Consider the following 16,673-nt stretch of genomic DNA (forward strand, 5'->3'; position numbering starts at 1 on the left):
TCAGTTGTTCTCTGGCCTCACATCATGAACCAGCAGATGATTTATTGATCTGAACACAGCCTCCAAATAACCTGCACAATTGTTTCATCACCTTGTCATTATTGCCCTATGATGAGGCAGACGTCAAAAAGTTAGAAAAGTCCCCTCAAGGGTGTCTCTTTCAATATCGAATTGATAGGCACATTAGTTTTCATGTATTGCAGACTCACAAGAGGCTAGAGGTTGCTATTGGCTATCTGATTGCATGCTCAGCTTACTGACCTGAATTTCAGGTCCAGATTTTTTTTTTCTTCCAGTATTTTATTTGCTGTTGTGTGTAAAATGTAAAAGTTGACCACATATTGATTGATTTAAAATCAGCCATCTGCTGATGGTGGTCATGTAGAAACTGTGATTTAGACATGATGTTTAAAATACGCTAAATAAGGAGAACAAAATTCAAGCGGTCAAACTTAAATTCTTTTAATACTTTCATACAAAAGGACATCAAATATGTACTTTTGCAGAAATTAATGCTGCCCTTCAGTCACATGCAAATGTTGCCAACCTTTATATAAGTAACCTGAGGCAAACAGGACAGACTGGGTCACAAGAGCCACAAGCAAGGAGACATTCAGTCCAAGATTCAGCCTCTCAGTCTTGTCATAAAGCAAGACAGTCTGAGACAGGAATAGCCTTAGAGATTGGCCTGGCCCAGATGCTGAGTGAGAACTGCTATAAATAGGTAGTGTTGTTATGATGAAACTACGTCAAAAGGCACCAACAAAATCCACCAAGGTCAACATGTAAACCACATGTCAAAGCACACAGAGTGAGCATGGGGCTGGATAATGTGTGAAAGGCAGACAGCATTAAAACACAAAAACAAGCAAATATTGCCAAATGGGAAAATTGCATCATAAGAATGTGGATATTTCCTTACTTCACACAGAAACAATATTTTGTCATTGCAGCTTGAAAACTCAAACTACCAGAAGTCGAAAATGGGCATAATTAAACAATAATTTTCAAGTGAGGTCTGGGATTCTGTAAAAATAAAATGCTGATGACAATGATTATATCATCCTTGCTTCCTTACCCCGAGTTTAATGAAAGTATCAGCATCAGTTTCGTCTCTAGATACCGTGATACCGATGCACTTGCTCTCTAAATATGAAATGTTTTTTAGACGTTTGCAGGTACATAGTGGAAGGAGGTTAGGAGATAAGGTTCTGTAGCACACTGTTGACCAGGCTATTGCCCATAAGGGTTAGCTCACCAGAAATATTTCATATTAAATGTACAATAAGTAACAATATAATAATAAATGTATAGCAAACAACAAATCATAGATATTATACGGCAGCAATTATTTACACATAGCATTGGAGGCATCACTGCAGTTACAAAATATTCACATTAACAAAACGCAAGGTGACAAAACACACTGTACCATTTAATGTGATGGTTATTTCTTGAAAGTCACTATATCTATGGACTTCCACACTGCATACACAGTGGGTATAAGGAAACCAAACCTTTATTATTTAGGTTGTTGTGTTTCAGAATTCCAAAAATCAAAACATCTTACAAAAGAGACGCTCATTATCTTGGATGTGGTAGGTACTGTATTATAGTATCACTAGCTGCATTCAGAGTAAATGAAGCACATTAAAGATAGTTAGCAGACACTTCAAACACACCACAGCCTGAGAAAACTGTTACCTGAGGAAGAGCATAAAATATTTAGCTCCTAATAAAAGGCATCTTCTCCTGGGCTAAGAGAAGTTACATGGCACTGTGTTACACAAATGAGCGCACATGCGATTTGTAATGATTAAACTTCAAACATTCATCCCAATAAGTGAAGTATAAAACCTTACTTCCTGAGAAGTATCTTGGAGCAGAAGAGTCATTAGTGTCAAAGGAAAACTAGGATGTCTCAGTCAAACTGAGAATTTTATAGATATAGGTTTCATGTAGCCTACTATCCGTCTTATGACAATAACGACTCCCCTTCTGTCAACTTCCCATCATACAATTTGTTTGGCTTATGGCAAGCTCAAAGTACTGTGATATACAAAAACAACTTTATGGCCGACCATGGCAATCATGCCTTAATCAGTTCACAGTTTGCATATTCCCTTTTTGACAAATACTTCACAGATGTGACTTGTACAGCCTTTAAAATGAGACTGTCAACTTCGAAAGATTAAATAACACATTATTCGCTGTACAAATGAAATGCTGAATTCATAAGCATTAAAAACACCCTCACTCACTTTAATACACGCTGGGGTTTTGCTGTTAGTCTTATTTGGTCTGGTATGACCAGTAGCTTATCATGGCTAATGCAACCTAATATTAGCCAACTTTAGACAGATATTGCTGTGTAACTGTTGGTCAGTTTGTCAACTATGACCATATATATATTACCATTTATCATTAACCTGTAATTGTCACTTACTGTATGCCACAAGGGTTAGTTTTGCTTTAAAGGATACTGCTTAGCTATCTTTCTATTAGACCACAAAAAACACATGATGTTGTATTCATTAGTTTAAATGAAATAATTACAAATTAAGATAAGGTTTTCAGAATTCACATTTGTAATTTAACATGGTGTTAAAATTGACATTTCTTTAAAAAAAATCATATTTTGTTTGAGGAAAGCTTTTCCATAAAAAATGTTTTTTTTTCAGAATCAGAATCAGAATCTGATTCTGAAAAAACATTTCCATCCTGTGTCTCAAGCATAAAAGCTAGATGCACAAAGCTTGACTGGGGCATGGATTAATCACATCTGTCTCTTCAAATTTAAATTCCCCTGCTGCTACACCCAAACAAAGTAAGCAATTTCATCCAGGTCTACAGGATAGTCTGTGAGGTGTAGTGGCTCCTTGATATCAAATCTCTCCCCCTTGTAGCTTCTCCAACGGCCAGCAGGGAGGTAGATGTCACGTTCTTGCTTTCCAGGCTCTAAAACTGGGGCTACCATGAGGTCATCCCCAATCAGGAACTGGGAGTCGATTTTATAGGCTGTCTCATCACCTGTGGCAATCCACCACAGGGGCCGTATGATTGGGTCCCCGGTGTCCAGCACCTCGCCAGCCAGCTCTAGGACCCGTGGCGCCACAATACTCTCGTGAAGAGCTGTGTATTTCCGAGCAATTTCAACCACCTCATTGTCGTATTCCCACGGCGGAATAGAAAACTGCATGGAGGGCATGAAGGCTGACAGCTCCAGCCAGCGGATATAGAGTTCCCGATCGGGTAATGCACGATTTCCATCTGTGCGGTTCAGATAGGCATTCCCTCCGATCATGTCAGGTAGAATGAACTGATAGCCAAGAATGCTAATGGTGAGCACTGTGGGGATAAGAGATTTGAGACCCAACTCATAGCCCCACACAGAGTCTCTATCAATTGGTCTGAAGAAGCAGGATATGTTCTGGGACTGGTAGCCACTACGCAGCTCAGCTCTATCATTGTAGGGAATAGCCATTTCCGTGTAGCGTCTTGTGAAAAAACTTGGGTCTCGAATGGGAGTTCTTGTGCTAAATTTCCATGGTAAGTAGTTGGTCTCTCCTGCATCAAATTTAAAAGATGACACCCCATACCTGGAGCGCAGTGAACGTAGCTGGGAGGAAAACCAATCACGGGCCTCTGGATTTGTGAAATCCAAAATGCCGCCAATGCCATTCCACCAGCGCACCAATGCTGGTAGCCGTCCTGTAGGCTCCCTGACAAACAAGCCCCTCTCCACACAAGTATGGAAGTTTTCTGAGTCATAGTTAACAAAAGGGTGAATCCAGAGTGACACCAGAAATCCATCTGATTTCAGCTTTTGGAACATAGCCGAGGCATTGGGGAACTTTGTTGGGTCAAATTCAAATTCCCCGTAGCGGCTGGTGTAGCGGTCATCTAGTTCCAGGTGACTACAGTTGAAGTTATGCTTGCGGATGCTGGCAGCATATGCCAGGAGTTTCTCTTGGTCAATGTCAGTCTTATGTAGTGCCCACGTCGACCAAATAGGATGGCGAAACATGGCTTTGGCCGGCACTTTGTTTGGTTTGTTGAAGTATCTGCGGACCATGTATTTGTGTATGGATGTTACATCCAAGCCAACGCAAACTCTGTAGCTAAGTTCAGCACATGGAGCCTCCCCTGGGTTTGGCTTGAAGGGACTGTCATTGTATCGCGCCTGGAAGTACATGGTCTTCTCTGTGTCATTCCAGCCCAGATGGAAGGGAACAGAATTATTGATCTTGATAGCTGTAGCATTGGATGAAAGCCAATAACTCTCCAGAATTCCACCAAATTCATTGCGGTTCGAGTAGATGTCACTAGTAACAAAGGGTTTGGGAGCCTGTTGGCCAGAAATAGAAATAGGCCAGTGCTGAATTGCTGACACCGCACCACCATACCAATGTGCAAACTTGTATGTCATGGCATGCTCAACAGGAATGTCAGGAACCAGTTCTTCCCAACGCACACGGTAGCACTGCACCGTGTCCTTAGGTCGTACTGTCTCAATGAAGAAGTTAAGTCTTCTATTATCAGTGGTGCGTCCACAGCTCAGAATCTCTCCTTCTTTAGAGCAGGAATCCAAATCCAGGGTCCCTGACCTGCCAAGGTTTAAAAATAATTACATTCTCATGCAGTCCCTCTTCGTGGCATGTTTAAAATAAGCATTTGTATATTTACATTTTATGTAAATTTTCTGATGCATCTGAAATCTGTACACATACATTATATTTTAAACACCACTCAAATATACCAACCTGAAATCCATTCTGAAAACAATAGAGCCTCCCTGGTTGCGGATAATGTAGCCATCTTTATTCAGATCCAGGAGCTGAGTCTTAAGCAGCTCAGCTTTGCGTAGAGAGGCTATGTAATAACACCACGCAGTCACTGCTGCAATCACCAGCACCAGGCCGATTACTCCAGCTCCGACTAAGGGTCGAGTGTCCTTGCTGTGTTTCTGCTTGGGGATAACATCTGTAATTGTTCCCCCAGCTCCTCCCGGCACCACTTGGTACATGATTTGTACAGTTCAGCGGGTAAATCCGAGAGTTAATATTTTACAGATCATGGAAATGTTTTGCAGGGAACCTCTTTTGTTGCACTCTGGCCCTGCCGTTATGTCTGTTTGCGTGCCTGTCACTAGAGAGAGAAGAAAACATTTTGAAAATCAGTGCCAAGGTTTTCATGCAGTATTTGCTGTTCTCACAAACACTGCGTTTTTATGGTAAATGTGATCAAAATAAAATGATTACTACCAAAAAAAACGTTCCTGTCACCTTTGTACAATACATTCACCTAACATTGCTTACCAGCTGTGAACAGTCAGAATAAACCGACTTCAGACATCCAGGAAAACAGCCCCAACCAGATCCATGCACATTCAAGATGTCAACCTGTTTCTTAGTCTACCTTGTTTCACTGTCAGTTCAAAGCCTCTGTGACATTTGTAGCATTGTCTTGCATGCCCCGCACTGCTGCACAGCAAGTGATTTCACAGCACTTAGAGGTATTACACTGTCAGGAAATAAACTTTAAAGATGTGTTTGAGATTTAACAAAACAAATCTACTGCCAGTTACCCATAAGAAGATAAAGTGGACGTCCCCAGCAGTAATTCTAACATATGAGTTCAAATGAAAGAAGACTCATTTGTATGTAAGGAAGGAGAGAAGCAGAAAAGGGGATTTGGGCCTTAAAGCTCTGCCAATGCAGAGAGGAGAGGAAAGCATACTAAAATTTGTACTCCATCAAGCCAGACCAACCGAAACTGGAAGTTACCTGGTTCACTCTAGCCAAAAAAAAAAACAAAAAACAAAACAAAAACAGCTTGAAACAAAAACAGAAAAGACATGTCCACTTCCATTGCATGCAGTCCTTACTGTCCCACCCATCAGCGATACACGAGAAATTCTTACGGGTAATTAACTGGTTGATGTTAGGTTTTGTGGCTGTGGCTAATCAGAATAGATTAAATTAGAATGCACTGCAGACCAAGGGGAGTTCAGTCCTCTCCAGCTTCCCTGTTTACTGACTAGTCCTAACAGCAATTGACCCTCATGCTCTGCGCTGGCAGCCGGGGTCGATGATAAAAAATGCTTGCTATTAATTAGCAATCTAATTGACTAATTCTGTGTTCAACCACCCTTAGTATAGATTTCCCCCAACAACAGGAGTGATAACATAAGCCCATCATTAATTAACGGAGAACTAACTGTTGGTTCTTTGGAGGTCCACTGAGGATGCTGCACTCTGGTAGGGGAAACTGACCAGCAAAGTCAGGAGAAGATTTGCTATATATCAGACCTATGTAAAAACTGTAAGAAAGTTACATATAACAAATATATGATTTTACAGCTACCTCATTAGGGCTGCAACTAGCAAGAACTTTAATTATCAACTGACTTGATGATTATTTTCTTGATTAATCATTTATTCTATAAAATGTCAGAAACTTATCCACCACTGTTTGCTAGAGTGCAGGGTTACAGCATCCAAAACCCAAAAGTATTCACAACTGGAACTAGAAAGGAAGCTGGGGCCAGGAAACATTTATTTCAAATTACTTTAACGATTAAACTGACTACCTTTTTTTTTCCCCTTGTACTTATTTTAGGGAATACACACAAAAATCCAACAGTAGTTCATCTATCCATCAATTTAACACAGTGGAAGAAGAAAAAAACTTTAACTCATGTCATGTTCTTCTCATTGAATTAAGGGGATGACAAAGCATTAAGCTTTTCACACTAGGACTTTTCTTTGTTTATGGTTTGAGGTTTCATTTCTGCTTTTTCAGCCGATTCCTTATCTATTCTGACATGAGGAAAACAAGCAGAAGCGCTGATACAGATAGAGCAGAAGTCTGGGAAAGTCTCACTACCTCAAACACGGTGTGCGTGCGTGTACGCATGCGCACGTACACGCGCGCGTGTGTCGGCATGTTCCAACTCGCTGTTTATGGTTATGTCTTCGGCGTATAAACTTGAATAAGTAAGTACACAGGAGAAGTTTACAAAGCACCGAACGCAACAGTGACGATCTTCACTTCGGATGTGTCTTGTTTAGAGTGAAACTTTATACTTTGCATAATTTATGTACCCAATTATTACAAAAACGTGCCATACACACAAACACGTGTGTATTAAGGTAACAATGGTACAGAAAGGAAATCTTGTTTACTGCACTCCACAACTACATAGAGTGCTATTTAGTCCGACGTATTCTATAGAAAGGCGTTGTTGTGCGCATTGCTGGTGGGTGGTGCAAGAAAGTTAACGGAGGGAAAATAATACGAAGTCCGCGAAAGTAACGTGGCATAAATAGCGTTTATGCTTATTCTGTTTCCCTGTGAGTTGTTCATTAAAAATAGCTTTTTTCCTACCGATCAGCAGCAGCTCCCACAGCGACTCCAAGGGACAACTTGTTTGCCACAGTTCACAGAAAAGGACCGACAGAGGCATCAAGGCATGCTGTTGCGTATCCGCCTTGTCTACGCCCTCTACAGCATGGGAAATGTAGTCCAGTAGATTTGAACAGCACTCTTTTATTTTCTCATTCCGCACAGATTCAAGAGATTTGAGAAAATGACACTGGCTGAAAAGCTTCACAAATAGTGACAGGGAAATATACCATTAAAGAACTGTGGGGGGAGCAATCAGTAAAGTTAGATTAAAAAAAAACTTTTAATATTTTTTATGGGTACTAAAGGTCTAGTAGTGCTATGCAGTATGGTGTTTATAATGACTTTTTTTTTTGGTGGTATGTTTTGTGTCCTATGTGGTTTCACCAGCCAGTACCTATAATAATCATCATCATCGTGAATCTGTAAAGCCCCTGAGTAATTTCATTGTTTGCAGTTCTATTTCTGTTTTAACTAAATGTGCTACAAAGAATGCTTATACCACGTTTTAAAATAAAAAATTCTCCAACACTAGAATAAAATTTTAATGTCATTCACATTAGGGCCACAGTTCCTTGTTCGATTTGATCACCACCAAGCCCTTATGGGAAGATTTTGCTGCTGATTTAGTACTTTTAATTGTAAAAGAGTCCACACTGCGTCCAGGGGGATGATAGCAATGAGAGTGCAGCCTACAGTTACATGATCAATTCTTACACTTTGTCTCACTGGGTTAATTAGTAAAGAATTAAACAATAGTGAAGTTAACAATCCCTCATTTTGCAGGGGATGCCCCCCTGGAGGCCCCCTCAAGGATCTCTGCAGGCCCCCAGTCCCCAGTTTGGAAGCTGGTGCTTTAATAGTCCTAACGAAGGCATTCAGACACAAACTCTGGGTGTATGATGTAGTGTCCAGCTTGGTAGGGCTTCACCACATGGAAGCAGCTGTAGCACCCGCTGTTAGAAAAACCATAGGAGCAGAAATTAGACCTCAGGGGTTATTATTTAAATGACTGAAGAGAGGCATATTCTTGTCCAGTAAATTATGTTTTATGGTATCACATGTGTGTGAATATGCACCTATAATCCAGAGTGCTGTTGCAGCGAGATCTGCGATATTGTGTCCGCGGAAATCGGTGTGGAGCTGCAGGAGGGTTGCTAGTTTGGGGTCTTGTCCGAATCTGATTATCTGCATGTTTCCTGTCAGAAACAACGCTAACTTCAGTTTTTTTTTTTTTTGTTTGTTTGTTTGTTTCTTTCTTTCTTTCTTTTATTTATTCACATTAACAGGATTTGTAGTATCACTCAATAATGCTCATCAACCTATCCAGTGTTTTAGGGCGTTCAAAGGCCACAAAAAGAGGTAAGAGGTCAGTTTCTTACCTGAGTTGCTGTGCTGAGAGTGGGTGCAGAGTCCTGTAGAGAAAATCAATCAGAATCTGTATTTCTTTAGTGTTATCTTTGGCCCATAGATTGACCTGATTAATCGTTACCTTTGTGGGTTCTTCAAAGCTGTATGGAGCTGAGCACCAACGCCGGCAGGAGGTTTAGCCGGCTGTAGTTTCTGCAGTCTATCAGCAGAGGGCAGAGCTTGTTCTGCCACTGGGTTGAGAGGAGGCATGTGTTGTGGTCTGCCTGTCTCTGCAGTTTTTAGAAAATTGTCAGGACAAGTTGTAAATGGACTGTGAAATGACAAATGTCTGACAGGAGGGAAGAGGGGACGGCCAATGTCCACAGGGGGCGAGGGGTGTGGTTGTGTGCAGGTTGACTTGTAGCTGGGCTGAAGGCTCCGGGGAAACAGAAAGTCCTGGGAAGGCAAGGAAAGGGAGGAATTGTATGGATAGAACTATAAAAAGAAGTAAGAGAAAAAGAAACTGGCTATCACTGTCACAGATCTCTTGTGCTAGTGTCTGCTCGACTGATTGTCTTCTCAACATGTAACTACTGTATATGTCACATCCCATATAATATAGTACATGCACTTTATTAACAGACATTCTTCTTTGTCCTTCTTTTACTCATGAAATAAACCACAATTATTACAAAATAGTTCCTTTCTTATTTATCTGAATTTTATTGTAGTGTAAGAATGTAAAAAAAAAAAGTCACCATCATTCCATAATACACTAAAAATTGTGAAAATATGAGTTAGTGTTGTGCAAAATGTAAGATTTCTGTTTGTTTGTCTCTTGAACACATTATTGTCATTAGCTACTTTTTTCTTTACAGTAAAGTGCCTGTACGCTCCTCTTAGCTCTGCTTACTCCATGTCTGGATAAACAAATAGACATGGAGGAAGTACTGAATAATAGATGGAATACAGCTTTTACCAAGCTCAGGGAAATGTAAACAACCATGCTCCAATTAGTATTAGACACTTCAGTCTGGCCGAATGAAGAACAATAGAATGCCAATAATAAGTAACCCAATTAGTCCTGTCTTACCTTGAACCACCAGGAAACATGAATTCTTATTGTTATTATTATCCATTATATTACCTAGACTGAAGAACTACCACTTCCGCAGACTGACTGATTCTGGAGACTCGTTTTCTCGAGAAATTCTACATCTCTTTGCACAGTCATAAATAATTAATAAATTGTCCTTTTTAAACCTCTACAGTCCATGTGTGCTGGGCAGTAGGCTGTGCATCTTACCGGCCGAGGCTGGGGGTTGTTCCTGCGGTGGGCAGAGGTGGGCCGAAGTTGTGCTCTTTTAGCTCTGCCAGGAGAGGCGAACTGCTCTTTGTATACAGTCATGTAGAGCTGAGGAGCCATCTTCACTTGCTGTCTGACTAATTTTCCACAGCTTGTCCCCCAGTCTGCCTGAAAGTCATGAACATCCTTCTCCTCCCCTGTCACTCGGTGGCTCCTCCCTTTCCCTCATACCTGTGTACCTCCTGTTCATTTATTTCCTCTTTTTTCTTCAAAGCTGTCAAATATGTGAGGGTTTTTTTCTGTTTTAAATTGTTGCTGGGCTGTGCATGCCACCCATTTTGCTGCTATATATTACACTTTTTGTGCTCATCACAACACAGTGTTTCTCTTGTGCATGCTGCTGTAAATCCAGCATGGATTCAAGTCATCGACCAAACAAATGGTGAAAACCTTTTGTTTAATCATGTATCTACAGTGATGAATCTTCTGTGCTGGAAGTAGAGCCAGGTTAAGAGCATCCTTGCTGAACCAGAACAACTCTTTGTGCTACCTGAGCACTCAGCCACTAATCCTCCTAAGCCCCAGGCCCCCTGCAGAGACACACATACCTGGGGTCACTGTCCATGACCTAGTTCCCTCCCAGGAGCCCTGGCAAACTAACCAGCACTGACCTCAAACACCAAGGCTCAGCTTCTGGCTGTTTAACCGCCTTGTGTCGATAAAATAGACTAGTTTTATTAGATCTGCAGAACTGGGACAAGCCAGGGGAGCAATGGGATTTCTAAGATTCTCCCACCACTATCCAGGGTCACCTCTATTCACTGTCAACATGCCACATGAGTATCAATAATTCACCAAGTGCTGTAGGGTGCCTTTGTGTCTCCATCGCTCTCACTGAGTTATCTGTGACAGGAACTGGCTGTTCATCTCGCTGCAGTGGCTGGGCCTTGTTTGACAGCCATGTTAAGCCCAGTCAAATCCATGTCAACAGATGCAGAGCAGAGGACATGGAGAATCATAGTGATTATGTGGTAGGAACGTCCTTCACGGGTGCTCAAATCAGATCCGAGCTGTGGTTTGTGTTCCCTATACTTCAGTATACTTTGAGGCAAGAAAATTCCCCACCTTTGTGCTTTATTTATAAATCTCATCTTCTTCAAACAACAAAATTCAGTCTGTTCTTATGAGAAATGGCTCACATTACAGTGGATGTATGTATAATGAATGGTATAAACAAACATCTTCAAAACAATATACATTTCAAAGCAAATACACACTTTTTAGGTTGTGCATATGATTAGTCTGAGAAGACTGTTGTTGCATTGCTTTCATGTTCTGCACAGCCAGTGAAGCAGAAGTCCAACATGTGCGGCGCAGACTTCAAAGCCGCCGTCACAGACTCAGTATTCGTAGTCTTACAGGATTTACTGGCGCTTGGACTTCACTGCTGCTTTCAGTTTTGTGTAGAAAAAGCCAAAATTCTGTAAGAGAGAACAGACAGATGAAATAAGAAAACAAATCTGACATCAAGCAGTATCTACCTATCTGTCTGTGCTTTGAAAGTAAATGAAAACAAGCAAGGTGACATAGTGTTTGCAAGGAAGAACTGCAGAAAGATGATATGAAGGGGCATTATAAAAGAGAGCACTGACAAACCTGAATTGCATAGTAAACGATCCCCAAATAAGCTGCGATGCAGCCACCAAGGAAAAGATCAAAGGCTGCAGGTTTCACTCTGGAAAAAAAAAAAAGTGTCATTATCCAAGTCATGTTCAAAGCACCTCAAACACAGAAAGAATCATAACACAGATGATTACCTATACATCACTACTGGTTGGTCCATTTGATCAAAAAAGGTAATATCCGGGTCCCTGGATGGAGAGTATTAAATATAATTAACCAACCAAAGCAGGAAAGATGAATGTTGAAAATATACTATTTACTTATTTACTTAGTTGTACCATCACATGATACCTCTTGTCCTGTCGAAAATTGTGTCTGTGGACTTGCTGTAGGTAACGTTTAAATTCGTGCTCCAGTGAGTTGACCAGCAGGATGTGACTAGGCTCCTTGTCCAACAGCTGGGTTGCCCGGGGGACGGACGTCAGGAAGGACATCAGACTAGACATGCGACTGTCCTGAAAGTCCTGCATGAAGGATTTAGATTCACAGAGGGAAAAATGTAGCAAACATTTTGTGTGTCATAACAAGAAAATAGTATTTGCCATGTGCCATATTTCTTTGTGTTGTAATGTTTCTGATTCTACTTAACCACAATAGACCCAATTTGAAACTTACACTACTCGAACACTGTGCTGTGCAAAAAGTAAGTTTGGAGAATTTTAAACCTCTTAATATATGGTAGGGTTTTTTTTTTAATTCCCGGTTTTCAAATGCATTAAATCAACAGGCTACAGTTATTACATGAGCATGAACCTTTTAAGACACAAACACTGTGTAATGCCTTAAAACAAACACCAGAGGTCAGCCATTTCCTATGCATAAAAGAACCAGGCTCTTACCATTTGGCCTTTAAAAACTTGCACATCTTTTGGTGAACCCTGGTGGAAGATAACACAGAGCAATCACACATCAGCATGCTATAAAAAAAACTGAACAAATAATGAATACTCCATTTCTGTATTCATTTACAGTGTGTACACTCTGTTTTCATGAATTTAATCACCTTGTCAGAGAGATTGTACATATACCGTGCCAGTGCCTCTGCTATGATGATGCCATTACGCTTCAGTTTCCTGAAATCCACCTGTGACCTGTGAGAAGATAATCACATGTTCAGGAAACAGCCAGCATAGTAAGTGTCTCTCTGACTCCTCTCTTTATATCAGTAAAGTAAACAAGAGCTTTCAGCAGTTCATACACATAATGTTGTACCTACAGTGTGTCCAGTATGGAGCCACGGAGCTCAGACTTGGGGTCCTCCAGATGAGACAGAGTGAAACCAGGGATCCTGCGCAGACTGTAGCGCTCATGCTCCCAGGCTACCGTGGACTCCACAAGATTGATCTTCTTATGGACCAAACCCACCTTCACCCAGGGAAATCTGGAGGAAACTACCTGGAGGAGACACCAGAAACCTAAGACTTAAGAGACTTGTACGTATTTCGCAAATGTAGCAGTAAAATGTTTTACCTCCTCCAAGTGTTGAATGAAGGAGTGCATGGGAGTTTGGGGTTTAGGAGGGCGGGACACATGCATGTACAGCTCATCAGCGTTGGCCAGCGTATCCAAACATAGAACAAATGCCACATTGTCATGAAGCAGGCTGGACTCTGGAGGGAAGATGTTTGGCTTGAATAAATCAAACTGGACAGTTCATGTTGAAATTCTTACTGGCACACACAGTAGACATTCCACATGCTCAGCGGGTCACAAAGCCAAAAACTTACCTGCATGGTCCAGATTCTCTTCAATCCATCTCTTTGTGCCAAGGAAGTTGTATTTTCCTCCTCCAGTCAAGGAGAACATTAAATGATATCTAAAACACCAAAAACCAGTCTGAGAATAGCCACATAATCAAGCTTTCTATCCTTTAATCCATTAATATAATTCTAAAGTATTTTTACTTATTACACAATATGGGCCAGTTTTTCAGAACATTAACATTTATCAGTATTTATATAATATGTACATTCACAGTAGTTTGCCAGTCAGGTTTGGGATGTCACTTTCCTGGGACACCCATAATAAAAATGTATGTTCTCATAACATTACATGTTTTTATTATTGGTGTAAGTAGATTATTTAGATACATGTGTTCAGTGGTTGAAGAAGTATTCAGATCCTTTGCTTAAGTAATAGCAATACAGCACAGCACACAGTGAAAATACTCCATTACAAGTAAAAGTTTTGTAATCATACTTCTATCTACGTGAGTAAAAGTATGTAAATGTTTCAAAGTATCAAAAGTAAAAGTACATATTATGTATTATCTACACATTATGTAAAAAAATGGTCCCTGCCAGTGGTTTGTAAAGTTGCATGAAATGGAAATACTCCTAGTTGAGTAAGTGAACTTAGTTACTAGCACCACTGCATGTATTGACCAAACTGCAGATACTTTTGTTAAAATGGGAACTGTAACTCACGGCGGTCTGGTTCTTGTACTGCTATAAAGCTTCTGGAAAAGGCGTGCCAACTCTAGCAGGATGGTGACACCACTGCCGTTAGAGTCTGCTCCATAAGACACCCACTGTGTTACACACAAACAGAAGCATATTACCGTAATGCATGAACAGATTATCATACTGTACGAGTTGACATCTTAAGAGGGGGATGGATCAAACAGTTTAACATGGTAGCGCTTTAGAAACTGTTACACACAACTCACATAAAGTGTGTTTTCATTTACATGTAACTCACCGGGGCCAGCCCAAATGAATCATAGTGGGCGGTGATGACAATTGTGGGTACATCCTCCCCTTCTCCTGGAAGCACTCCCTGAAAGACACATTGCCAATTACACAGAGTAGAGCTGAGAACCAATCACTAATCAAATTAATCATATCCCACACTCACCTCCAGCGTGGCTATAGAGCTGTCAGTGATGGCCTTGATAGGGACGTTGTTGCTCACTAATATCTGAAAGGCTGTAGCTGTGACCATGCTTCGAAGAACTGCCAGCATTAAAAATAGGATTGAATTTGAATAAAATCAACATGATGCTTTTTCTGTCTGTCATTTTAGCTTTATTATAGCTTTATTATAGCTCCTTCTATCAGTTCTGCAACTTTTTTCTATTCACGTTCTGTCATCTTCTCTTTAAACTTATGTCTCTTTCGTTGAAATAGTAATAGTACATCTAAACCAATGTACAGTTCCTCCATATATCCTCTTGCTCCTCTTACCTCTGACTATTATAGATGATGTTCTGGTGGCTGCGGCCTGCTTGACCTCCTCATACATGTAAAGCAGCTGTTCATCCTCAGGTGCCACATACACAGGCATGAGGGTCTCCTTCAGCAAAGTCTCGCTCTCACTCACCATGAAGGACTGACAGACGAAAGGGACTGTTAAAACACCTGGGTGAAGAGAAGACTGAAAAAGAGCTGCTTGATATCTTCCAGGCTATCCTGTTTTCTTTCTACTTCCAAAGCAATTGTATGAGGATCCATAATAATACTTCAACATTACCTCATACCTTGGAGCACAAAGATATTATCAAATTCAAAAACTGTATCCTAAATACTGTCTAGTAGAAGATGCTTTTTTTTGTAGCTTTACAGCCTGACCTGGAGCACAAAGAATGTTACCTGTACAGTTTCATGAGGGATACTGGAGATGTTTTTGGGCAGTAGGATCAATATGGCAGCAGCATTCTGTTTCTGGGCCTGCAGGTATTTCTCTGTGGTGAAGTCCGGGACCTTCATGATGACACAGCGGCGGGTCAGCACCGGCTCGTCGGCTGACCGTGCCTCCGCCACCACAATGGCTCCACGGCAACCTCAGTGTACACACACACACACAAAAAAGGGTAAAATTAATTTAAATATCAACTTGATATTTCCATTTTATTTGACAGTTATTGCTACTAGTTGATTTGCAGATTGAGATTTTACACACAAACATATGATCATCTTACAAGATAGGATACATTCCCATAGCCAACCTTAATTTCCTCAACCTCAGCCAGAAATGGTCAAGCCCATGAGTAACTTCAACCACTTGAATAAATCTAATTAGATACTTTTCCCACCACTGGCAGTGACTTTCTGAACTTACCATGCTTCTGTTGTGCTAAGTTGTACTGTTGCATCCTGTAGGCAGTGAACTCATAGGAGGATACAGCAGGAAGAGCAGAGCCATGCAGAGACTGGACACAGAGCAGCAGCAGCAGAACAGCAGCTACACCCAGGCCTTTCAACAACATGATATCACGTCCTGTTCTGCTCTCAGTCTACGAAGGAAGGCCAACATTAGGCTTTAAACAAGGCCAGACTACACACATCGTAGTGCACATGCCATTTAACATTTAACATAGCGAAGTAGACCAGAATTGGCAGGACAGATAAGACGACACCATGTTTACCCAAATCACTGTGTTGTATGGTAAAACAGCTAATAAGGTGATCTCTCATTTTTTCCAGACCCCCTCACAGATATTCTTATATATCATTCTGACTCCTGATGTCAATTATTTGCAGCATTGTGGATATTGAATGGTTCCTCACCAGTCTTCCTGCGGTCCTGTCTCATGAGCCTTCTTACTACGTCTTCCTCAACTTCAGTGCTACTCCTTGCAGTGTGGACTCGCACTACTGTCGCTCCTGGGATTCAAGGCGTCTAGGTAAGCCACCATTCACCATCTGCTCCCAAGGGATCAACTCACAAGCTAATCACAAATACCCAACCCCCCACCCCTCACACTCACTGCTCCTCTATCTATATATCCATCCCTCCTCTCCATCCTCACTTTTCTGGCTGCAATGTTACATTCATTCACTTCACTTCAGTGGGTAATAACACATCACCAGCAGAGACTCTGTGTGGGTGGCAAGCAAACTGTTTCATACAGTAGCTATTTGTTTCATTTCCTGCAGGGACAACAGTTTGAAGCAGAAATGTTGGATTGGAGCTCTTGCATCTGACG

The 16,673-nt window shown here is 41.1% G+C and overlaps 2 protein-coding genes across 4 annotated transcripts; both read right to left on the reverse strand.

Annotated features, from left to right (window-relative positions):
* Positions 1-451: 451 nt before the first annotated feature.
* Positions 452-7,483, reverse strand: myorg (myogenesis regulating glycosidase (putative)). 3 transcript variants are annotated; one of them, XR_005893861.1, is made up of 4 exons: positions 5,319-7,379; positions 4,764-5,148; positions 2,714-4,607; positions 452-2,680 (listed from the first exon to the last, which is right to left on the reverse strand). XR_005893861.1 is itself a non-coding variant. In XM_041034064.1 (3 exons), the coding sequence occupies exons 2-3, from the start codon at positions 5,024-5,026 to the stop codon at positions 2,813-2,815; spliced, it is 2,058 nt and encodes a 685-aa protein (XP_040889998.1). In that variant the 5' UTR covers positions 5,027-5,148; positions 7,390-7,483; the 3' UTR covers positions 2,712-2,812. The 3 variants fall into 3 exon arrangements, 2 of the variants coding, with proteins under 2 accessions (XP_040889998.1, XP_040889997.1); XM_041034064.1 differs by lacking the exons at positions 452-2,680; positions 5,319-7,379 and adding an exon at positions 7,390-7,483 and having other exon boundaries at positions 2,712-4,607; XM_041034063.1 differs by lacking the exon at positions 452-2,680 and having other exon boundaries at positions 2,712-4,607.
* Positions 7,484-11,410: 3,927 nt separating this feature from the next.
* Positions 11,411-15,953, reverse strand: zgc:109965 (uncharacterized protein LOC619266 homolog). The gene is made up of 15 exons (XM_041034450.1): positions 15,806-15,953; positions 15,337-15,527; positions 14,932-15,076; positions 14,603-14,700; positions 14,447-14,524; positions 14,173-14,276; positions 13,474-13,562; positions 13,217-13,356; positions 12,963-13,141; positions 12,750-12,837; positions 12,586-12,624; positions 12,038-12,210; positions 11,881-11,934; positions 11,720-11,798; positions 11,411-11,544 (listed from the first exon to the last, which is right to left on the reverse strand). The coding sequence occupies exons 1-15, from the start codon at positions 15,951-15,953 to the stop codon at positions 11,488-11,490; spliced, it is 1,662 nt and encodes a 553-aa protein (XP_040890384.1). The 3' UTR covers positions 11,411-11,487.
* Positions 15,954-16,673: the final 720 nt, after the last annotated feature.

This window comes from Toxotes jaculatrix, chromosome 3 (assembly GCF_017976425.1).
Source record: "Toxotes jaculatrix isolate fToxJac2 chromosome 3, fToxJac2.pri, whole genome shotgun sequence".
NCBI lineage: Eukaryota > Metazoa > Chordata > Actinopteri > Toxotidae > Toxotes > Toxotes jaculatrix.

Bases quoted from the DNA above. Each gene is read 5' to 3' on its own strand.
- myorg (XM_041034064.1), bottom strand. From the start codon at position 5,026: ATGTACCAAGTGGTGCCGGGAGGAGCTGGGGGAACAATTACAGATGTT. The intron at 4,608-4,763 runs GTTGGTATATTT...AAACCTTGGCAG, and splicing joins GTTTTCAGAATGGATTTCAG to GTCAGGGACCCTGGATTTGG.
- zgc:109965 (XM_041034450.1), bottom strand. From the start codon at position 15,953: ATGTTGTTGAAAGGCCTGGGTGTAGCTGCTGTTCTGCTGCTGCTGCTC. The intron at 15,077-15,336 runs GTAACATTCTTT...TTCGTCTGTCAG, and splicing joins TCCCTCATGAAACTGTACAG to TCCTTCATGGTGAGTGAGAG. The intron at 11,545-11,719 runs GTTTGTCAGTGC...TCTCTCTTACAG, and splicing joins TCGTTTACTATGCAATTCAG to AATTTTGGCTTTTTCTACAC.